General features: G+C 46.6%; 1 protein-coding gene across 2 annotated transcripts in view; it reads right to left on the reverse strand.

Moving 5' to 3' along the window:
- Positions 1-616: 616 nt before the first annotated feature.
- The window catches only part of fgd1 (FYVE, RhoGEF and PH domain containing 1), a 267,099-nt gene continuing 243,137 nt past the window's right edge, over positions 617-24,578 (reverse strand). The window contains exons 2-18 of one of the 2 annotated variants that reach the window (XM_079557826.1): positions 20,461-20,736; positions 20,195-20,381; positions 18,627-19,293; positions 16,864-16,953; positions 16,582-16,730; positions 16,214-16,370; positions 15,611-15,749; positions 15,399-15,457; positions 7,910-8,056; positions 7,616-7,708; positions 7,447-7,526; positions 6,133-6,163; positions 5,867-5,965; positions 4,992-5,120; positions 4,711-4,866; positions 3,233-3,379; positions 617-1,040 (exon numbers count right to left, since the gene is read on the reverse strand). In XM_079557826.1, the coding sequence (XP_079413952.1) occupies positions 768-1,040; positions 3,233-3,379; positions 4,711-4,866; positions 4,992-5,120; positions 5,867-5,965; positions 6,133-6,163; positions 7,447-7,526; positions 7,616-7,708; positions 7,910-8,056; positions 15,399-15,457; positions 15,611-15,749; positions 16,214-16,370; positions 16,582-16,730; positions 16,864-16,953; positions 18,627-19,293; positions 20,195-20,381; positions 20,461-20,736 (2,879 nt within the window). In that variant the 3' untranslated portion in view covers positions 617-767. The remainder of the gene's footprint in view (positions 1,041-3,232; positions 3,380-4,710; positions 4,867-4,991; positions 5,121-5,866; positions 5,966-6,132; positions 6,164-7,446; positions 7,527-7,615; positions 7,709-7,909; positions 8,057-15,398; positions 15,458-15,610; positions 15,750-16,213; positions 16,371-16,581; positions 16,731-16,863; positions 16,954-18,626; positions 19,294-20,194; positions 20,382-20,460; positions 20,737-24,578) is intronic. The other variant, XM_079557827.1, reaches the window with a different exon arrangement.

The raw sequence follows: 24,578 nt of genomic DNA on the forward strand, positions 1-24,578 counted from the left end.
AGCAGCAGCAGCAGCAGCAGCAGAGCACAGAGGGGCTTCTGGGAAATGCAGTTTTTCTGTGACAGGTGATGCCACAGCAGGAAGAGGACCACGAACATGGGTAAAACTGGTTTGGTTTTCGCAAGTGCTCAAGAAGTTCTTCATTATCTATTCTTTTTTACTCAAATTCTTCTCAAATGATAAAAAAAAAAACACCTCACATAGTGTATCTTCATTCCTTTTCGGAAACAGCAGCAGTTCTGGTTTGGGTTAAAATCTCCTTTATGTGAATATATCTAATAATAATAATAATAATATTAATAAATCTATTTGGCTTTTAAATTTGTGCTTTTATTTTGAAGCACCCTATATCTTTCATAAATAAACGTTTGAATTTGACTCTGTGTAAAACCTTCAGCCAATCAGCGCACTCAAAGCTTCTGTCGCCGGGCAGATTATGGCACAGTGAAGTTATATTGGATGGTTTTGATAAATTTTCTGACTATCTTACAAAATCGGAGGCGGACAAGGTCGTTTCCGTGGAGTCCGACGCTGCCTCATGGGAACGTAGTATTTAGAGTCACTTGATTCATAAGAGACTTGTGATTGGACGTTTTTGTGTAAGTATTTCAGTATGGGAAGATATTTTCAGCTCGCCGCACAATAGTGACGTTACAGGGCAGCCATTTTGAGTGAATCATGCAAGCGAATCACCGACGTTTATACAAAAGCCAAGATTGCCTTTTTTTCGCTTTAGTTCGCCGCTAATACTTCTCGTCCAATCACAGTCACGTATTGTCTTCTTCAGGCGCGCATGTCTCCTCCCCCTCTTCCTCCAGGGTCTCCGCGATCGGCTGGTGCACCTGTAGCTCCTCCCCCCGGCCGGCGCGTGATAGTACATCCATCCATCGGCGCTGTAGCTCCTCCCCGTCGGCGCTGAAGTACAGGGTGAGGTGGCTCTGGGAGATCTTGAAGCCGTGGCGGCGGTCCAAACGATCGCCCGCATCAGGGAGAGACACCTCGAACCCGATGAGAGGGATGCTACGCTGGGCCTTCACGTCCTGGAGGGGAGACAAAACGCAAATATGTAAGATCATTACAAGTTCCCGTGTATACTGCTGTGTCCTATCGCCGCTGGCTGCTCTGCTTTTCCACCACAACAATGGGGGCCGCCATTGGTCCGCCATTGCTGTAGTACCTCCATGTAGCTAGTCTTCCATTAGAAAGCATTGCACTTTCGACACGTTAAAAACAACTTTAAAGCCTGGATGCTAATTTTCCTAAACTTTCTACTGCGAGATATTCCTCCTGTGATAATGCTGGGTTAGGCACAATTAAAGAAACCAGGCTGGTTTTCGTGAGGTACATTTTAGAAATCTTGCATAATTAATGAGGGCCTGACTTTGATCGACAGGCCGTTAGTATGAGAGATAATGCCACGCACCTAGGACTGAACTCCTACTGTGAAGACCCCGCTCTTTTGCCCTTTTATAGGAACATGCTTCAACAGAGCTGGGTAGGAGTAGTCTGTAAATCCGCCATGATTTACCCCTCGAACGTAGTTATTTTAGCAAACAGGGAGGAGTGAGGAGGAGTTGTCTATTAATTCTACAGTCTATGGCTGTGTCACAAAAGTAACAAAACAGTCATAAAAACCCGTCATGTAGACATGAACAGATCTATTGCTATTTTGATGATGCATTTGGACATAATGTATGAAAAGTGTGTCAGGTTTCTCTTATGATTACTACATGGACTATGGCACTGTTAAGCATTTATTATAGTTTTACACCAGTGATGGGGTACTTTTAGTACAAAAAAGTCAAAAACAAACTTGATTTTTTGATGTTGTAGAATGGTAGTGACGGATTGTTGGAAAACTCCACAGAACTCTGACTCACTCATTTCGCATTGGTACAAGGTGTTTGCACAGCACCCATAATCCACACTGTACCTCGGTGGTTCCCAACCTTCTGTCTCACTGACACTTGTGTACTGCTTACCTCAAGGGTGTTGCAGATTCTATAGAAGGATCAATTATAACCATCAGAAACAAAGACGATGTTATGTGTTATTTCCTTTTTATCTGAAACAAAACACTTCCCAACGAGGAGTCCCTGTACTACTGTGTGGGAAACACTGCTCTACCTCTATTGTTTCCTGTGCCCATAGATCAAATTCTAAACATCACCAAAAAGCGAAATCCTAAATATAATTGCATAAAATGTCACATACACTTAAACCTCATGTTTGGCTAACTATATTCAAGGCAAAGAAGCAAGAGTATCTATATTTTTGAACAGGAGCCGGGTTTGAGCCTTAAATGTTTGTGTTTGTGCACCTTCCAGTACCAGAACAATCACAGTCTTGCTGCTGGTGTATTGGCAGGACATCAGAGAGTTGCCTCCCCAGAGGAGCGCAGTCCACGCAATCATCCACCTGGACACTTCTCTCACGCATTAGTATCAGCCAAAAGCATGGAGCACAGTGTAACAGGGTTTACTATGGGTGAATAGTAGTGGCTAAGGTCTTGATGTTCATATTGAAAACCAGAAGTGAACATCCATATTTGTTACAGGGTGTAATTTGGTCAAATCGCCATCTTTTCCATAAAAAAGTGTACCTCCATGACTCATAAAAGGGACAAGAACATTGGACTACGGTACACTATAAATCCTGATAAGCCATTAGACAAACTATAAAAAGTATCCACGTTTGGCTCTACCCTACCTCCAGTCCTCCTCTCTCTGCTGCAGACCCACTGTCCCCTAGCTCACCCCCTCTGTTGCCTGGAGACTGCAGCACACTGACACACTTTGATTAAAGTCCTTTCTATCACCAAACGCCGCAGCCTTCACTGTCAACCAGCTAGGCTCTGCACCGTCAATCTTCAGGTTTGATTAAGATAGACATTTTGCCAATTGTCAACCTCTCCATGACCTATTTTGGATATGTTAAGTAGACTTTATTCTTCGCAGTATCAATATATCAGGGAGGAGAGGGAACATCATTTGGTGACTTGTGTCAACTGAATACTCCCATCCAGTAGGTGGTGCTGTTGCGTCATGTTACTGCCTGAAGTAACAAAAAAAACACAGCATTTGTACTATAATGGCAACAAATTAGAGCAGGATTCTGTCAGTATTGTGTGTGTTTGTTGAGGTTAGTTGTTGTCAATAAGGTTTGGCAATGGTTAAACGTGAAAGAAAAGAAATGAGAAAAATGATTGGCCATTTAGTGTTGGGTTAGTTACCTGCGGCGCTCCATAGACATACAGCACTAGTGGCTCGTTCTCTGGGATGACGAACCAGGCCTTCTGCCAGCCCCGCCCCGAGCCCTTCTCCATCAGGTGGAGGAAGCTGCACATCACGCTGTTCTCCGCCGCTAAAGACGCCTGTTTCTGTGGCAAGGGAAAATATACGGATGCATTTCAACTCAATTACCAAGTGCCCACTACAGCATGTCCAGGTCATTCAAAATAGCGGGACTGCAGCAGAAAACAACTGATCTCATTTGACTGCCATGTTGGACGCTTAAAAGAAATCAAAGCCAAACTTTCTCCATATAGGATGAGTCATTACGTTTACATGTAAAGTCAAACCAGTCTTGACTCAATCTACATGGCAGCTTTATCTAATCGGATTGCATTTAAGAGCAGCACAACTCCTGGACGCGGACGGCATCATTGGTGCAAGGGGATGATGATTATTTTGGAGATAACGTATCTCTCTCCGCTAACTGCGATGTCCTACAGATCTGAACAGAGTGAGAAAGTGGCTTGTGGCTAAAGGCAAGGATACGATGCTATGATAGGCTATGGCTCGTTGCTGATGAGAGGTGCAAGCACAACTCAGTGTGTCGTTTTAAAGGCCGCTTTATATGAAATTTATGGTTTTATTGACTTTATTGCAGTTTTTTTTACTTGTTTTCATATGATCGATTGGAGCTAGTAGCTTCGATGCAAATCTTCGCAGTAACTTTAAACAAATTGTACACGCTTTGATTCAGCCCAGCAGTAGAGAGTCGAGTGCTGTAAACCGACTACAATCGTCTCAGACAGGTCGCTGATAGACTCAAGCAAAAGCCAAATCACAAACCTCCCAATCGAACTTCTCGGGTTTACACGTGTTTTGTCTAGGTGGGGGATTTATGAAACTGCTGTGAGAAACGTGTACGCACAGCCACGATTACACTGCCAGAGAAACGATAGTACTTCTTTGAAATGGTTCTTCTTATCTTAAAGCAGTACTAAGTAACTCTTCCCCCTAGAGGCCATAAGCGCAACTGCAGGTGTCGTAGCAAGTTACGATTTTTTAACTTATTAATTGTCTTGGAGAGTAAATACTACGCTGACAGGAAAGGCAAAGGGGGAGAGGGTTACTGTGCATCCAATTATACAATGGAAATATTTTTTTCCCTCAAACTTGGCTGTAAATACTGTTTAAAGTGACGTTAGCCCGCAGTTAGCTTTGCCTGTTAGCATGTTAGCTTCTTCTTCGTGATTCCATTAGTGTGTATTGCTTTCTCCGCACCGGTGGCAGTCAAGTTGCAAACATGGTTTTCTGGTCAGAGACACCAGGGGGAGATGAAAGACCCTCCAATCATCCCATAAACACTTGTATTACCCCCACAGGGACTACGGGGAGGGTTTATTAAGGTAAACACGTTACTTAGTACTGCTTTAACGTTAAGAATAGTGGGTTGTATGTTGCGCAAGTAAAGATTGGATACCTCCAGTATAGAGCGCCTCCTGCTGGTGCTGCTGCTCACTGCGATGGACGGACACACCCCCACCAGGGTGCAGTAGCAGTCCACACACACTCGGTTGGTTCGGTTGTTGTCGTAGGAGAGACGAGCTCTGAACTCTGAGCACTTTCCACACACCACCTACAAGGCAAAACAATACACAGCACATTTACATACAGTGCACCATTGTGTCTATGTGCTCGACAGTGTAGAACGATTGGTCTGGGGTTCCCTGGGCTCATAATGAAAAACACAATTGTACTTACGTGTCCACATGCTTTACAGTGGTGTCGTCTCTTGGTGATGGAGTTGAATGGTTCCTGGCACTTCATGCACAGAGTCACCTCCTTCTCCCTGATGGGAGTTGGGGCACGTTTACCCAGCTCTACACAGCTCTGCAGGAGAAGAATAGAAACGACACAATCAACATAATCCTCCACAAAACATCACAGATTCATACACATTATGGATGCCACAGCGCCAATGAAGTGCTACAGTGTTTGAGGACTTCCATCCAAGAACAATGCTTGCTAATGTTTTCCTCTAAACTTGAAAATGTATTCATTTTTTAAACAAATATAGAGTTTCAGTGTTGGCAGCTAAAAAGCCAGGGGGTATCTTAAAACCAAAGAAACCTGCAATACATTAATATCAATATTTTTGAAACATCTCTAAGGAAAATGAAAGTTTTACATTTAGAACCAGACGTCTCCGCCTGCCTTTGTGTTCAAAAAGGAATGGATGAAACTTGATTGTTTCAAGTCTCTAATGCATTTGCCCAACGCGTTACACAAGATGACTCCCTCAGCTGCAGAGAACCCGAGCGACAGATGGGACAGACCCCTGCAATGGTGGTCACAGTACTTGATTCAATTACTTGAGTGTGAGTACAAATACTACCGGTGAAATATCACTTAAAAAAAGAACAAGTTGCACGGTCAAATGATTAATTAAGTCAGTTACTTAAGAACACTGAGTGGTCAAAGTAGAAAGCACAAATAATGAGCCTTCACAGAAATGTTGTGGAGTAGAAAGAATTATAACTGTATCTCAAATGTAGTGATTCAAATTCTCAGTAAAGAACTACTCCAGTAAAGCACAGGTCTGACTAAAACAATACTATTATCCATGTCAGTGTTACCGGTGAGTGTGGAGGGGTGGAGTCCTCGTCTCTCAGGGGGCAGGTGAGTCTGTAGTTCTCCATAGTTTGCTCATGTCGCAGGATTGTTGCTTGGATTGCCTGAAATAGACAGAATATTTAGTGGATTTCTTATGGACAAAAATGTATTGGGTCTATAAAACTGTAGAATATTTAATCGCTTCTTTCAAAATACACAGTTTTACACACTGTAAAAAGAAAACATACTGAAAATCTGTCTATTTAAGCTATAAAAAGGTTGTAGTTACCTGTATCCAGTCCCTCTTCTCCTCCTCCGTCCTGAAAACAAGCAAAAAAAGGATTGAGTTTCAGCATGTTTATCGGAAAATCAAACTTTATATGTGTTTGGCCTCTATGATGATATCTATATTTCAAGATTGAAGATTGCTCTAGGGAAAGTCTAGACATGAAGTACCTCAGTTAAGTTTCCACTTACAAATGAAATAAAAAGTCGTATATATACTATGTACCATTAGATTCTAGTTTTTGCATTAAATAGAGAGTAGAGTAATGTAATCTTAATTTTCTGCATGTATTTTATATATGGTGTAGACTGACCAAATCCACCCTACCCTTGACCAATGGCTGCTGTTAGCACTGCTTTAAGGACGTGACGCGAGGGGCCGCCATTGTCTGCCATTGCTGTAGTACCTCCATATGTGGCTGGCAAAACAAGCTAGTTTTCCATTGGAAAGCATTGCGCTTTCGACACGCTCTAAACCAGTGGTTCTCAACCTTTTGGAGCCGCGACCCCCATTATAACAGGCAAAGAGGTTTGTGACCCCCCGCCCGGGTCACACCATGGGAAATAGGAACATTAGCCAACATAATTCTTAAAAAAAAAAAAAAAAAAAAAAATGGCTGAAATAAAATTCATCAAACTACGAACAAATAATGGCACTCTGGTAAAATAACAAACACATGCTGCAATAAAACATTAGATTATATGCTAATGAAAATATGTATATTTTCTCTAAATGATCTGGCGACCCCCCAAATTTGTCTTGCGACCCCCTTGGGGATCCCGACCCCCAGGTTGAGAACCATTGCTCTAAACAACTGCAAAGCCTAGTGCCTAATTTTAATTAATTATTTTCTTTAATTCTAACTTTCTACAGCTAGATATTGTTCCTGTGATAACGCTGCGTTAGTTACAATCAAAGAGACCGGGCGGGTTTTTGAAAGAAACATTTTAGAAATCTCGTATACTGATGAGGGCTGGACTTTGGTTGACAGGCCGTTAGCATTAGAGCTAATGGCGCGGGCATGGCTACAACCAAACTACACGTTGGGCCGCGCGAGGGCTGAGTCTACAGTGAAGATCCCGCCCTTATGCCCTTTCTAGGAACATGCTCTGTCACAGCAGGGGAGGAGGAGTCTGTAAATCTGCCATGATTTCCCTTTCGAACATGGTCATCAGGGTAAATGGGGAGGAGTGAGGAGAAGCTGTCAATTAATTCTACAGTTCTACACACTCGACCCTCGGACACTCGGCAATTACTCACTCACACCACGTTCTCAAATGCAATACCCATGAGAAATGTTCGCATTGTGTTTTGTACCTGGCCTGTAGCTCCAGTGACCGCTGTTTCCCTGAAATGAGGAACGTCCGAGAAACTGCATTACTACTAGTCTCCTTCAGCTGGGGACAGACAGTTGGAAAATGGAGGTCAGGGAGTCAGAAATCCACCAGTTAATTACGACCAACACACTTGAGATAACTGGTCTCACCTCCATTCCGTCCACGTCAATCCTGGCTCGAACTCCGTATTTCTGGCCGATCAGACGCAACTTCGGAACGCAGTACAGCAGCCGGTCGTTGAACTGAAAACGAAAAGTGTGAATGAAGATCGTGAATGACATAGGCTCATCCAAACATTTATAAATGATTGCTGCTGAATTTGACTTGCATCCATTTCTATCCGTTCCATTTCATGAATTTCCATCCACATTATCAAATTAATATGAGACTTTTAGATGCGATGTGGTAGATGAGTTGCTCAGAAGGACGACTTGTGCATTTACCAGTATGAGGTATCGATCCTGCGTGGTCCCGTTCTTGTTGGACAGTTTGAGGATGTGCCCCTCTTTGATCAGCTCGTTGGTTGGATTCACGATGTCTTCCTCTCCTCCCAGTAACTCGTACACTTTTAACAACTTCCTCATACGCTCCTGAAGTACAAAAGAAACACCAGTCAAGTCTGGTCGGCAAAGCAGTAGAAGTTCTGATGTCTAAAATAGAAATCAATTAATCATATTTTCAATGATGGCTTCAGTAGTAACATGAACTCAGCACTCCCCAGTTGTAGCTACTGAATGAAGCAGTATATTAGTTTTAGTTGGCGGCGAGTGGTAGAAGTGGGTCCAAATCAGAAGTAAACCAGAAATCAATGTAGCGCTAGCAGTACAGTTTTAAGTGAACATTTGGGGGCAATAGGCTCCAGGAAAGGGCAGCGTCCGCACTCAATATGCTTTTACAAGAAAATGGTGGGTTGTCAGCAAAACCCATTTGGAACAGTAAAACTGCAGTGAACTTTGTCCAGCAAACTGACAGAAGATTTTTTTTGTGTCATCAAAGTGTCACTTTTAAATGTCTGTGAATTTGATCAATGTAGCGCTTTGAAACTTTTTAACATTGAAACAACATTCATTTCCGTCACTGAATATTGATTACAAATTGTTTTAAATTCAAAATTAAATATTCACCTTTTAGATATTCATTGCATTATTTTTCAACACGTCGAATACAACAGTCTAAATTCAGATTGTCAAATATGCAATAAAACAATTCAAATACATAAATTCACCTTTAAAATATTCAAAGTAAAGAAAAAAAAATCTTCACTGTGAATTTTACTCTCTGAATTTCTACTGTTGAATTAAAGGGCTTGATTTTTGAAATATGCAATATTTTAAAGGTAAGGTTTTCCATTAAAAAATTTTTCTTTTACACTCAATTTAAACTGTCGAGTTTGAAATCTTGAAAAACAATACAGTGAATATTTTAAATGTGAATTTTTCATATTGAATTTAAAGCACTTGTGTTGAAAAAAAATAATTCAAACGTAGTTATTTCAGTGTCAAAAAAATTAAAAGCAGAAGCTTCACAGACAATTAAAATTCACATTCTGATGACATCTTCCATACAGATAAACACTGCGTACCTAACACACACTTTTACATACGGAGGAAGACAGCTTAGCCCAGTTCTATTTCATCCCTCCTGACCTGACCGCCAGAGGCGGTGCTGTAAGCACTGAATGTTCCCTTCGCGCATGCGTAGTTCGAGTAATTAATACCAAATGAGTCACACCTGTGACCCTGGATGACGCCCCGGAGGTAATAAATCCCCCCGTCATCCGAGCCTCTGTTCCTTTTTTCTTCTCGCGTGTGGTTCGAACAACGTGGCTTTAGCCGTTCGTTTTTGGAGTTTTTCGCTGTCGCTGGATGCCCTGTCGTCGAATCTGGCTGGAGTAGCGGTGGACCGTCCTCCTTGGGCTGCGACAGTTGGATCTTCGCTATTTTCTGTAGGTATATTTGAGTGTTGTTGGTGACGATAGCGTTCGCGCCTCCTCTCCCAACTCACGGCGTTTGGTGTTGGTACACACCGTCGTTGTTCTTTTGTGCTCCCGGAGTGTGGAGTTGGCTAACGGTGTTAGTCTTTTTTGTTGTTTTGCTATCATTGGTGACGGTAGCGTTCGCGCCCCCTCTCCCAACGTTAGCCTGTCTTTTCTGTGTATAGTCCGGATTGTTACCCGAGTGGCCTTTTTTCGTTTACTGTTTCGCTATAATTGGTGACGGTAGCGTCCGCGCCCCCTCTCCCAATTTTAGCCTGTTTTTTCTGCCGATAGTCCGGTTTGCTGCCTGAGTTTGCAGTTTTTTCTTTTTACTTCGCTATAATTGGTGACGGTAGCGTTCGCGCCCCCTCTCCCACTTTTAGCCTGTTTTGCGCCTACAGTCTGCGTGGCTACCGGTGTTTTTCCGGTTGTTTTTTTTCGCTATAATTGGTGACGGTAGCGTTCGCGCCCCCTCTCCCAATTTTAGCCTGTCTTGCGCCTGTAGTTTGCGTTGCTACCGGTGTTTTTCCGGTGTGTTTTCCGCTATAATTGGTGACGGTAGCGTTCGCGCCCCCTCTCCCAATTTTAGCTTGGAGCTTGGCGTCTCGTCCCACTCTCGTGTGTGGTGCAGACGGTTGCGAGGATGGATGGCTCACATTGCTGTGTGGCTTGTGGGACGGCGCTCCAGGCAGATGACGGTCATGACCTGTGCCCTGCCTGCCTTGGACCTGACCACCTTCGGGAGGCGCTGTCGGATCATCCTTGCATGAACTGCGGTTACATGTCCCGGGCCGTGAGGCTGGCTAGGTTGGCGCAGTTGCGCACTCAAGATGGTGCTGACCTTCCTCCTTCTGGGCAGGTGGCTCTCCCTGCACGTTCGAAACGCCGGAGTGAGTCCACAGCCATTGGGCCTGCGCCTGAGTCGAAACAGTTGAGGTCTGATGAAGGCCTTTCCATGAGGTTTGAGCAGTTGTCTGCAGAGTTAGCGGTGATGAAGTCCCTGTTTCAGTCACATCGCTTGGATCCTCCCTTGGCTGGGGCTGGGTTCTCTTCCCCGCCCATGCCTGCTTTGAATAGGGAGTTAGAGGTTGTTGAGGAGGTGGAGGATGTCGGTCTCTCTGAAGATGTTTTGTCTCTGGCGGCCTCAGCCTCTCGCTTTAGGGATGACGGAGAGGCTCCATTGTCTGTGGCTGGATCGCGCTCTTCGACTCAGAGTACAGCTAGTGAGGCGGCAGACAGCTCCATGCAGGAGGTCTTGTGCATGGCTTTGAGGCGGCTGCGGGTGGATATTCCGCAGCCGGGAGAATCTGCTCCTGGGAGCGCCTTCTTCAGGCGCGTACAGGCTCCTGCCCCTTTTATTGTCCCACAATCGTCGGAATATCTGAGGGAGTTAAATGCATGCTGGCGCGACCCAGGAGCTTTTTCGCACCTCTCCGCGGATGGTCGGGTGTTGGCTTCTATGCATGAGGCGGCAAAGGCAGGCTTGGAGCGCATGCCAGCGGTTGAACCTGCCATAGCTTCACTCATCGTGTCACCAGATGAGGCTCTGCGTCGTGATGTTCGTTGCCCACGGGTTCAATGTCGCGCTACTGATGACCTCCTCTGTAGGGCCTACAGTGCTGGGGCACGGGCTGGTCGTCTTGGTAACTCGCTGGCGCACCTCATGTTTGCCCTCTCTGCATCCTTGCAGGATGAGGGGGGTGTGGCGGTTGCTACCGGGTTTAGTGATGCGGCACTGCAGGCGTTTGCTCTGATGACCAGGGAGCTGGGCCGTGTAATGTCTTTCCTCGTTCAGGCTCGTCGGCAGGTTTGGCTGGCTCAGTCTACGCTGACTGAGACATGCCGTAGGACCCTACGCAGTGTTCCTGTGGAACCGGGAGAGATGTTTGGTTCGGCTGCCCTGGAGGCTTTGGAACGGACCGTTCAAGCGCGACAGACGAGACAGCAGCTTTCAGGTCTCAGCCGGGTTATGCAGCCCCCCCCTCCTCGGCGGCCGAGGCGCCTTGTTACTGAACCCGCTGACCGCTCGCAGCCTCGGTCCCGGGCTGGTGGTTTTTCTCCTCGTGATGTTTCACGGAGGACCAGTGGGGACTTTCGTGGCACGGTCCGCCGCTCAGGAGGGCAGGCCCGAGTGTCGGGTTCTGGCCGCCGCCCCCCCGGGGCCCCTAGGGGCCGTGGGGCTAGACAGTGAAGCCAACAGGCCGGCCGTCGGACACTTTTCCCATCAGCAGCTCAGTTACTGGGCTGCTCATGCTGTAGACCCATGGGTGGTTGCCACTTTGACCCATGGCTACAGACTACAGTTCCGACGCCGGCCACAATTTGCCCGCCGGGTCAGGATGACTACGATCAGCGACCCGGTGAAGGCTCAAGCCCTGGACCAGGAGCTTTCCGCCCTCCTGGCCAAGGGGGCAATCGAGGCAGTAGATCCTCTGCTGCAACCCAGGGGATACTATTCAACATACTTCCTTGTGCCAAAGAAAACAGGCGGCTTCCGTCCCATTTTGGATCTGAGGGGGCTCAATCGGTTTCTGAAGGTCCTGCCTTTTCACATGCTGACCACGGCAGAGGTTCTGCAGGCTATTGCGAGGGGGGACTGGTTCACGTCAATAGACCTCTCCGATGCCTACTTCCATGTGCCCATTGCGGTCGAGCACAGGTGCTTTCTCAGGTTTGCCTATCGGGGTCGCCATTGGCAGTTCCGGGTGCTTCCGTTTGGCCTTTCGCTTTCCCCAAGGGTTTTCACTCGGTGCGTGAAGGCGGCCCTCTCTCCTCTGCAGGCCGCCGGAATGAAGATTCTGCCGTATCTCGACGATTGGCTCATCTGCGCCCCCTCTCGTGCAGTCGCGATTCGGGAGACCGGTCGCCTTCTGGCTCATGTGTCCCAGTTGGGCCTCAAGGTCAACTTGGAGAAGAGTTGTCTGTCCCCGTCTCAGACGACAACTTTTCTTGGGATGATTTTGGACTCGACTTCCATGGCGGCTCGTCCATCGGTTCGCAGAGTAGACGACATCCTCCAGTTGGTCGGTCAGTTCACGCTGGGCAGGCGGTTCCCCTACGTCACCTTCCTGCAGTTGTTAGGGAAGCTGACATCTGTCACTCGCATTGTACCTTTGGGCCTGCTGTCGCTGCGTCCTCTACAGTGGTGGCTCAACGGGTTTCGCCTGGACCCCAGGCGTCACAGGCATTGCAGACTCACAGTGACAGGGACATGTCTCCGTGCCCTGACTCCGTGGGGGGACAGGTCCTATCTCTCCAGGGGTGTCCCTTTGGGGGTAGTTGTGTGTCGCAGGGAGGTGGTGACCACAGACGCCTGCTCTACGGGCTGGGGCGCTGTGTGGCAGCACCGGGCCGTCCAGGGGCGCTGGAGTCCGAGGGAGCGCTCCAGTCACATAAATGTGCTGGAGCTGCGCGCCGTACACTTGGCTCTCCGGCGTTTCCTGCCCCACCTGGTAGGCAGGCATGTTCTCGTCCGAACAGACAACACTGCAGCTGTCTACCACATCAACCATCAGGGGGGCACCAGATCTGCACCGCTTCTGGACGCGTCCAGAGCTCTTTTGGTGTGGGCGGCCCCTCGATTGGCCACTCTGCGGGCGGTGTATCTGCCCGGGGAACACAACCGGGTAGCGGACGCTCTCTCTCGTCAGTCATCTGCTCCGGGGGAGTGGACCCTTCACAGCGAAGTGATGCACATGATTTGGGACCTCTTTGGTCGAGCGGAAGTAGACCTGTTCGCCTCGAAGGAGTCGACTCAGTGCCCGCTGTGGTTTTCTCTTACGGGGGCATCGGGTGCACTGGGTCAGGATGCGTTGGCTCATCCGTGGCCTCAGGTCCTGCTGTTCGCTTTTCCGCCCCTTCCACTGATTTGGCCCACTCTTCAGCGGGTTCTGAGGGAGGGTCACAGGTTGTTGCTGGTGGCCCCGTTCTGGCCAGCACGGCCGTGGTTCCCCCTGCTGCGAAGTCTGATTCGCGGCAACCCGTGGTGTCTCCCGAACAGGAGGGATCTGCTGTCTCAGTTGGGAGGGCAGATTTGGCATCCCGACCCTCCTCGTCTTCGGCTGTGGGTCTGGCCGTTACAGGGCCCTTGTCACAGTTGACTGGGTTGCCGGCGTCTGTCCAGCACACCATTTTGAGTGCCAGGGCCTCCTCTACTCGTCGGCAGTATGATAACAGATGGCGTCTGTTTTCCCGGTGGTGTTCTGGTCGTGATGAGGACCCGGCTCTGTGTTCAGTGTCCTCTATTCTGGAGTTTCTGCAGTCGCTCTTTGATGAGGGTCGCTCTCCTTCCACGCTTAAGGTATATGTGGCAGCGATCTCTACTAATCATGCTGAGATTGATGGTTGTACTGTGGGGAGCCATAACCTTGTGTCTCGTTTTCTGCGTGGGACTCGCAGGTTACGCCCACCATCGGTCCCGCGGTCACCTGCCTGGGATCTGCCTGTGGTTCTCCAAGCGCTCTCCTGTCCTCCTTTTGAGCCTTTGGCGCAAGCGGAGCTCAAGTGGCTGTCATGTAAGACTGCTTTTTTGTTGGCTATTGTCTCTGCTAAAAGGGTTGGTGAGTTACATGCTCTGTCTGTTAGTCCCTCCTGTCTCCGGTGGAGTCCGGATGGCAGCGGTGTTACCTTATGGCCGAACACTGCATTTGTGCCTAAGGTGTTATCCGGTTCTCATTGTAACCGACCATTGCAGTTGGCACGGTTCCGGCCTTCCGGAGTGGCTGTGGAGGAGTCTGGCTGTTTGTGCCCTGTGAGGGCACTGGAGGCATACGTTGCGGCAACTGCGAGTTTGAGACGCTCGGACCAACTATTTGTGTGTTATGGAGGTCCTCAGTTGGGTCGCCCTCTGTCTAAACAACGTCTATCCCATTGGATAGTGGATGTAATCCGTCATTCCTACGAGGCGGAGGGTCACGCCTTGCCGATCGGGGTGAAGGCCCACTCGACTAGGAGTGTCTCCACTTCCTGGGCGGCTATTCGGGGTGTTCCATTGGATGCGATTTGTGCTGCGGCGTCATGGGCTTCCCCGAGCACGTTCACGAGGTTTTACAACGTCAATGTGGCGGCGTCTCATCCTCTGGGCCGTGCTCTCCTCCAGGGGCCTTCTGGATCCTCTGAGTAAGGTGGGTGCTCAGGATTCCTCGTGACGTAGCTGGTACTAGTCATTCAGTGCTTACAGCACCGCCTCTGGCGGTCAGGAGGGATGAAATAGAACGAAAGTTACGTATGTAACTACGGTTCTATGAATCCCGGATGACCGCCAGAGCTTCTCTGTCACTCAGAATCCTTGCGTTTTCGCGAGAAGATTCTTTAGGAACAGAGGCTCGGATGACGGGGGGATTTATTACCTCCGGGGCGTCATCCAGGGTCACAGGTGTGACTCATTTGGTATTAATTACTCGAACTACGCATGCGCGAAGGGAACATTCAGTGCTTACAGCACCGCCTCTGGCGGTCATCCGGGATTCATAGAACCGTAGTTACATACGTAACTTTCGTTTTAACTTCCTGAAAACCTTTGGATGTTGTGGTTTTCTGAAGCGACTCGGGTGTATTCTAATTCAAAGTAAGTCATTACAGATTATTTACAGACTGTTATTTGACTAAATAAAAATGTGAGAAGCCTGAAAACATGATATTTTTATATTGTGAGTTAGCTGGCCACTGTTCAGACAGGGGCTGTGAAGTGACTGTTCCCTGTGAATACTAGGTGTAGAAGTAGTCATCACTTTAGCAAAAGCCCTGCTCCTGTTTGCCCCTCCAGACAGCATCCGTACTGTACTTTCCCACAGCGGGTTGTAAACTGTGCCGCCTGGCGCATTCGAGGCCTGCCTTTAATTAGGGAGTGTTAATTACAGAGAACAGTGAACGCCTCGCAGTGAAGGGGTGGGGCTTATTTACACTGTGGGCGTGGCCCTATCACGCTCTGGATAAACAGAGAAGTGTGTGGTCCGTACCATTTTCCTGATGGCAGCGTTGGAGTGCTCCGCAGCAGTGGCGATCAGCTCCAGAGACTCTGCACAAAACGACAGATCAGTTCATGGGTAGAATAAGCAGTGCTACTTACACACATGAAGCAAATCTTAATATTATGCACTCTTAAAGACATTGTATTATGTGGTTACTGGACTACTCGGATTTAACTCCAAACATTGCAAAATTGTCTTACTCTGTGCGTCGGGATAGTCGGGTGCGTCCTCCGGGAGCCGGTGCAGGTAGTCTTTGAGCAGCAGTTCATATCGGGGGATTCTCTGCACTGGCTCCAACATGTGGTGCTGCAGGGTCAGGTTTCCACAGCGCTCCTCTCTCTACAACAGAAAACACTCGATGAGAAATCTTCAGGGTCCTTCACCTCCAGCCTTGTTCGTGTTGAGATTTCTTGTGTTGCCTTATTTTGCATATTACCATTACAACAGAGGCAAAGCCGGACTTTAACGGTCAAACTAAACAATGTGTTAAGTGTAGAATAAACTTCTTTTGCTCGAGACATCTCTCCAGCCTCTCCTTGTTGTATCAAGTCACATTTATAGATGGATTTTGTGCAGCAAATGATTGATTCGTGAGCATGTTGAGCACAATCTGCCAATATTTAGGTGAATATGAAAACAATTGAATTTATTTATTGTATGAAGAAACTAAATGTATGTATTTCTTTGAGTGGACATATCATCAATATCATCAATGAACTTGTCCAGAAGATGATCTCATGAACTCTTTTAACTAGCTTAATGTAGCTGAAGAGGTGTAGATGCCGGGGCACGGAGGCACCCACCTGTATGTCTTGTATAATAGCCTTGAACGCAGCGGACCGTTCCATCCAGGTGTTGACCAGCTCCATGGCTCTGTCAAAGTTCTTCACGTATTCGCCGTACATCTTCAAGAACGGGGCCAGCTTCTGAAGGATGTCCCCAATCCGAGGGTTCAGGTCCCTAAACGCAAAGAACTAGGGTTAACGAGATTTTACAATACAATCTGGTCCTCAAGGAACCAATCCCACATGAACTGAAATGCCACATGTTGCTTTGACTTGCAATAAAATGGTTCAACATGTCAACTCGAAGCTTTTGTCGCAGTTCATTATTCACCAAACAAACAGATCATTATCGACAGCAGAAGATGGTATGAATGTTGTGCACTAACCACTCCTCCATGCGTTTCTGCAGTGCGGGCAGCAGGAATTGTTGGTGGAAACAGTAGATGGAGCAGATGTTGGAGAAGATCCCCTGGACCACGTCACAGGGGAACGAGGAGCGGGACCGGGACTCCTCCAAGAGACGGGCACAAAACACCTGACAGAGGACAAAACGTTTAATACATTGGAATTGGACAATATCAAGATCCAACAGTGGTAGTTGGTTTGATTTATTGGACGTAATCATTATAATACATTGTTTTTTTTGCTCTTCATCTATTGAGCAGTACCTGGTCGAGGAGGTAGAGTTTGGAGACGTAGGCGATTTCGGTGTGCAGCAGTTCGTTGGCGATGTTGAACACTCTCTGATGAACGGACAGCTGAAAAACGAGGCACACGGTTCAGAATATTTCAACACACTCCGCAGCTGAGTTTTCCATTGGGTGATGCCTGCCACCTTCACCAGTGCCGTGGGTCATGACATGTAAGATTTGGCAAAACTGAATGCTTTTGTGACAGGGAATTAACTATTGTCAGACATTTGGGTTGAGGGAAAGAAATGTAATGGGAAAAGAACAGCACCAATTTGGCAGAAATCGCCTAAACCTAGACTTAATCTGTGGGGAAACCTTTGTATTCAAATGTGAAAAGATTGGCTCTTGAGTTTTTTATCCATGGAAGCCTGCAGCTGCTCTGAGTCCTGACCCTCATTACAGTCAGACAGACAGAGGAAGCCCTGGGGGAGGCCCGAGACAAGCTCCAGGCTCCACGGAGCTAAAGAGAGAAGAGCACAATCCCATCGTTAAATTTAATAGAGCAAAACTTGACACAGGTGCTGCTTTTGAAAACACTGGTCTGAGTGAAAAATCGTGAGTTGCTACAAAACCAAGCGAGTATCACAGTGACATGTTTAACTATGAATAAAAGACAATGATGTCAAAGATTTTCAAACACATATGTCTTTGAGAAACAGCAATAGATTCTATTCCTGGACTGCGTGGGGCCTTTCTGCGTGGAGTTTGTATGTTCTGCCCCTTGTCTGGGTGGATCTGCTGGGCACTATTGCTGCTATTTTGTTTTGCATTATTGCATCCAAGTCTGTGCATTTTGTTCAGGCCCACTTTACTCTAATCGTAACCCACACTGTCTTGCGTCTACTGGAGCTTCCTAAGCCGTCATCTGTACTTGGTAGTTTTTTTTGGTCATGTTCCGGATGTTTCGTCTCTCATCTAAGAGGCTCTGTCAGCAACTGAGAGTGTTTCTTCATTATAAGATAAGTCTACCGCCAAAGAGGAGCCACCACTTTATGGGACAGTAGTATTATGCTTCACAAAGCCTTAGTATAGGGAAGGGGTAGGTCATGTCAGGACCAAGGGAAAGATCTGGCTCTCCACCATAGAACCTCTGGCCCTCAAGACAATTTAGAGAAATATTAGGCCACCACACAAATCAAAAATCAAATACCTGTTAAACTGTTCTTATAATGTGGAAAACACTGTCTTAAAGGGACTATACAGAGTTTAAAAATGTTAACATTAAGTATTTTCCTCCCCCTACATGTTCCAGCAGTGTCCTAAGGTGTAGAATGAGCCCAGACCTGTTCACCACAACTGCCTCTAAAATCCTGCACTGTCACTCAAAAAGTTGTTACTTCGGGTCCGAATTGCGTCATACACGAGCTTAATATAGAAGCTGCAGGTACACAAAGGCACCATGTTGACCACTCATACAGCCTCCGGGTCAGTAGTAGTAGATGATGTAGTAGTAGTAGTAGTAGTAGTAGTAGTAGTAGTAGTAGTAGTAGTAGTAGTAGTAGTAGTAGTAGTAGTAGTAGTAGTAGTAGTAGTAGTAGTAGTAGTAGATGATGTAGATGATGATGTAGTAGTAGTAGATGTAGTAGTAGTAGTAGTAGATGATGTAGATGTAGTGGTAGATGATGTAGTAGTAGTAGTAGTAGTAGTAGTAGTAGTAGTAGTAGTAGTAGTAGTAGTAGTAGTAGATGTAAATGTAGTAGTAGATGATGTAGATGTAGTAGTAGTAGCATGCTGCTCACCTCGACTGAATCCTGTCTGTCAGTCTTGACCGGGGGCAGCACCAGTGTTAGCTCCGCCTCCTCCTCCAGATCACTGTCGCCCTCCTCGGACAAATCCCGCCTCCTCCTGACCACACCCCCTTCCTCCCTAATGTGGGCAGGGCTGCAGGAATAGGCCACACCCCCTTCGTCCACGCCAGCGAAACAGAGCTCCTCACTGTGGGATGGGGAGCTGATGCTATCGATGCCGCTGTCCCGATTGGCCAGTTTGCCGTCCGTCTGCGAGGATGGGAGGGACAAGCGCTCGTTGGGCAGCCCCGATTGGCCAATGACCGGCTGGGGCGGCTCCCTCAGCTCCACGATGTCCTCCAGGTGTTTCTCGGAGGCGCTGTACCCAGATTCTAGAGACAGTCTCTTAGTCACGTCTGCGCTCGCCCCCAAATCGTCCTCTTCGTCGTTGTTTCTGGGGGTTTGCTCCCGTTCGATTGTTTGGACGTCGCCTGCGGCCGTTTCCATTTCCGGAGGTTTGTGGTCTAGGTGTAAACCGGGAACCGGGGATGAGGGGGGAGAGGGAGAGGAGCAGGTGGAGGAGGAAGAGGAACACGGGTGAAGGGATGTGATTTCACTGATTGGGAGGCGGGGACACAGGGCGCCGCCGGTGATGTCAGGGACCATGATTATCTGCTCACTGCGAAGACAGACGTGTTTGCATTAAATAAGGAATATGGTTGACAAAATAGTTTCATTCAAGACCAGGATACAGTAACTACTCCACATTTAGACCGCATGAGCTATCGTGGTACTTACCAGCACAAGCACCAGATGTTTGCAGCAGCTGTGCTTTGTGTTTGTTTTTCCTTTATCTACAGATACATCCCCTTGTTTCAAAAAAACACTAATTGTATAATGCACCTCTGAAAAGCACTTCAGCTTACTTTGTATGTGAAATATGCTCTACTAACAAACACATTTGTATTTATTTGATTGGGACAGTGCATATTAATGAACATGTACAGCATTTGGGATGTAAATATGTCGAATTATAGCAAAGATAGGCTACGAGTTTACATCTGTATTCCCGAAAGGCAGGTGACCGAGATAAAACATTATTGCTGACATTCTGTCACATTGCAGAAAATATTTAAGTCCTTTTCACACATGCGCTCACCAGGACAATCTCCTGTGAATGTGAGGAAACACGTTCAGAAGAAGATGCATGTGTGAAACCTAATACTGTAAAATAGTGATGGACTGAGTGAGAGGGGCTCCCTCCATAGTGTTCAGTGCGGGCTAACTGAAGCTTGTTTATGCTAGCACTTAGGCTGAATTTTTGGAGCCGTTCTATCATTAGAATAAGCAAGAATTAAAATAATGAAAGGAAAATAATAGGACGATATTGTGTATGTTATGAAGGTAAGAAGTGGCAACTAAGGGAACTGAGAAAAATGCAGGTTTTGTTTGAACTTGGTTTATGGCTAATACCTGTGCATTTCCTGGGCCTAACCAGATAAAACACAAAGGTCAACATCTGCACTGTCGGCACATGTTCATGGGGAAATCCCTTCTGAAGTCCTGAGATCTTTGCGTACCGTTCAAACTTCTCAATCAGCGACAGTACAGAGGTGGGGGAGGCAGTCGCGTCTCGGGGGAGGGGCATGAGGCTGCGTGGATCAGATGGAAGGGGCCTGCAGGGTGCCGGTGGGAGGGGCTTCTCTGGAGCTCGGGGGCGGAGTCTGGGAGTTGACACCCCCTGCAGGTGCGGAGGCTTCGGCGGAACTACAAAAGAAAGATACATTACACAAAACCAGGACTAAACCCAATCTGAAGATGAAATACGTAACTTATAAAAACTTACTCTGTGGTTTTGGCCCCAGTGGCAGTCTCTTCCTGGTGGAGGGAGTTAGAGCGCCCCCTGGCAGTTCTGGAGGTCCTGTGTCGTTCACTAACAGACCCTCCTCCGCAGGCCCCACCCCCTCGTCCGCCGGCCCCGCCTCTTCATCCAGAGAGGCGGGGCCTGAGCAGGAGGCCGCGGTGTCAGAGGCATCCAGAGGTCCCTGAAGGCCACACGGGGAGCAGGAGGAGGGGTCGAGCGGGCCGGGCTTCAGCGCACTGGGACTGGAGGAGGATGGACCTGAAACATACATGTAGATGTTATTTAAATTTTTGTCCCCATTTAGTGATTTGTTTTCCGTAGTTGATCCTGCTTTAGTTTTAACGTTGATTTCTTTCAGAATGGTAATGTTGGAGTTTCGGATGACTAAAATTCCAAAATAATATTAGGCATACCAGTGGTGGTATAGGGCAATGGTTCCCAAAGTTGGGGTCTGGACCCTGCATGGGGTCGTAAGCACTGAGCCTTAAGATGATTTCAAGTTATTAAGCAGAAAAATGTTAATAGTGTGTTTAATATAGTTATTCTTTATTGAAAACACCATAGATTTATGAACTCAGGTCAAATAATAATGATAGCAATATAACATGTTTTTGCCTATTAGGGCAAAAAGGGATATCTGATATAGTATGTGGTGTGCAATATTGGGGTAAACTTAGAACGCACTGAATTATTTTGACGTTTTTGTCTTTTTGTGAAGCACTTGTGGTGTTGTTGTAAAGCACTATAGAAAAAAACTTAGTAATGATATTTCACCAAAAGGTATGTTCCATTCTATCTACGTAAATAAATGTGTAAGTAATGTCAGCAAATTGTGACAAAATAAAACTTAAAAAAACACAAAGTCAGCACCAAAACAAAGCTAAAGTGAAACTAAATTTGGAAAACTATAACTAAAACTGAGCTTTTGCACATTTATAAGTATCTAAGCTGACTTAGCATAAAATGTGTTAATCTCAGTTGGATGATATTTTGCGGCTTCTTGCGATACGGATATTCCATCCATCCATCCATTTTCTTCCGCTTGTCCATTGCCGGGTCTTGGGGGCAGCCGTTGGAGCTGCCCAAATCACATTGCACCAGCCCCTATGGCTCCTCCTGCAGGTGGTGGGTCCACGGGAGCGCGGTCTCATGATTCTAACTGGGCCTGTTGGTCTCTCATAAAGGGCTTCAGAACCGCTCTCTGTCTGAACCGTCACCTAGGACCTGTTTGCCATGGGAGACCCTACCAGGGGCACGAAGCCCCCGACAACAGAGCTCCCAGGATCATTCGGGTGCTCAAACCCCTCCACCACGTTAAGGTGGCGGTTCCAGGAGGGGGACACGGATATTGCTTTACCTAATATTGCGATACACATTTTCACAGTGCGAATTGCATGGATGCTGGTATGTATGCTATATAAGGTATGCACTTGTTGATGGTTCATATCGTGTGAACATTATGACATGTCAAAACAAATCATAAAAATGACCTAGATGAAAACTGACACTCGTCTTGATGCTAAAATAATTGCAGCTGTAGCGCAAACCTGTGCGTCTCAGTGACTTCATGCATCCTCATTCATTAACCCCTCCCCCTCCTCTCTGCGTGTCTAATTGTGATTGGTTACAGAGTCTTTCCCGGAGGTCATCGCCATTAACTTTTTACCCCTGTACACTCCGCTTTACCCACAAGCCCCTGCAGCGGGTAGAGCGGGTACATTTCACAGATGTATCCAGATGTCGAGGCCAGTCATGTGTGAACCATATGGGAGCATTCAGACAGGTTTTGGAATCAGCTGATGCACTCCCTGCGAGTGATTGTCCACAGCCGGGGACGTCAACAAAACTAGAGCAAAGAAACACCTCAACTATTGCTGTAGGAATAATCGTATAATAACCTGTTTTCATTGCTTCTTTGCAAACAAAATCTCTTGCTTTAAGAATATATTTGAAAAATCCTCAAATACAATCAAACAAAATCAAAGGGGGTGAAGAAGAAGTGACATCCAGCAAATGTGAACCAACAACACGCATAATACAAAACTACTACAGCTACTGCGAACAATCCTCTCTCTGCTTTGTTCCGTTATTTTCCTAGCGTACAGTATATATGTCGAACGCTGTTTTCTGCGTGTAAATAGGTTTCTCATTATTCCAGTTTGTGCCGAGTCACCACTTAGACCAGTTCAGACGGATTGATTTTTTCACAGCTCGGCAATTGTTATTGAACCAGGGCCTTCCATTTTATTGACGTGCAGGGGTCTGAAATGTAAATAAGGCCTGGGAAAGTCAAGAATGTCCAAGGCCGCGTTTATGTGAAGGTCATTTCAGTCCGCAGTTATAGGCCTGGTTTAGCCATGTGTTAGTCTTGATCCAGTCCTGGTTTAATCCCCATTTCTTGGTTGTAAATCAGCAGCTCTTTCCTCTGGGATAAAAGGCACCTAACCTTTCACATCTGACCCCTGACCTCGGGTGATGTAAAAAAGCGAATTCTGGAAAAATTCTTGGTTTTGTACGAACTTGTCACAGATCGTAAGCCCACAAAGGAAACAGACCTCACTCAGAACGATAACATTATATTTTCCAAGTTGGAACATGGGGAAAAGAGCGCAAAACAAAGCACCTCCATTCTCTAGTGAAGTGGGGTTTTGTAGCACAATACCCAAATTCTTCCTCATTCAGATGGTGTTCTTATTCACTGCTTAAACCTCATTTCCATCTTTCATCCACAGAGCCGTATCTAGCTTCATGTGTACGGGGCCCTGTGTTCTGGTTTAGGCCCCCTATTTGCAAAAGTGTGTGATTGGGATTGCTAATGCTTCAGTGTTTCCCAGGGGCAGGGTTACAAAAAGGTGAAACTGAGCAGAATTTCAATATATTACTGAAGAAAAGCTCGTTTTATTGACGTGTTTCAGTTCAGGAAAACTTACCCTCAAATCCACTTTTTTTTGCTTTGCCTTTTAGAGTTTTTTAGCTACATTTTGAACATAACACTACTAGATACTGAATAATGTATGCTACGTTGCTCACTTTGTTAACATTTTGGCTGGATCGTTGAGTTAGGGGGTACTCGGAGTATAAATGAATGCCCAAAGGGGTATGTGGAACAAAAAAAGATTGGGAACCACTGCTCTAATGGGGTTTTGTAGTTCAATAACCAAACAAATTCTTCCTCATTCAAATGGTATTTTGATAAACTGCTTAAACTTCAATTCAATTTTTAATCCACAGGGCTGTCTCTAGCTTCATGTATGGGGGCCCTGTTTTCTGGTTTGAGCCCCCTATTTGCCAAAATGCAGTGTGTGATTGTCAATACTTTAGATCAGTATCTAGGTTGGTTCCCAACCTGGGGGCCTGCCACCCCAGACATGGGGGATTACAAGGGCGAGGGGATGGGGGGCCCAGAGCGTTGCCTGGTTATAGGGCCAGGTCATAAGTGATATTATTGGAGCACATTAAAAAACAGAAATCCTCAAATATGACTGAGAAAAGACTTCAGATTATATAAACCCTCCAATATCAGTTTATTTGCTTGAATCAAATACTTATTAGCAATTATTTTCATGCTTTATACATTTGTGGGGATCACAACTATAGCCCGATGACAAGAGGTTGGGCTGATTATTCACTTTTGGGCCCCCCTATTGCAGTGGTTCCCAACCTTTTTTCCTTGAAGCCCCGTCCGCCCCACCTCCCCCTTTACTTTGCGCTCGCCGTATTCAACCATGGCTTTGCCTCTTTGCAATTGTTTCACATTGCATTCTGCCAATAGCACATAAACCGAGCTGAACTCCATTCACAAACAGTCACTTTTTATTAATAACCTCCGTTTTGGAAACCTCCCAACACACGCAGCTGGACCTTTGCGCATTTGACCTAGTTTGACTTCAGCTGAAATCTATTGAGCCACCAGGAAACGATCACGAGTCATGTAGTCATGTAGTTTTGGTTTAGTCCTCGTTTAGATTTGGTTTAGCCACATCTCAGCCGCCTCACTTGTGTCTACGTTTGTGATTGATATAAATAAAGTTGTGTTTGGGAGGAAGTGGTCGGGGCAGTTGGAGGTCGTGGGAAAACACTAGAGTTTAATGAAGACCAGA

The sequence above is a fragment of the Gobius niger genome (assembly GCF_951799975.1).
Source record: "Gobius niger genome assembly, chromosome: 6".
NCBI classification, from domain to species: domain Eukaryota; kingdom Metazoa; phylum Chordata; class Actinopteri; order Gobiiformes; family Gobiidae; genus Gobius; species Gobius niger.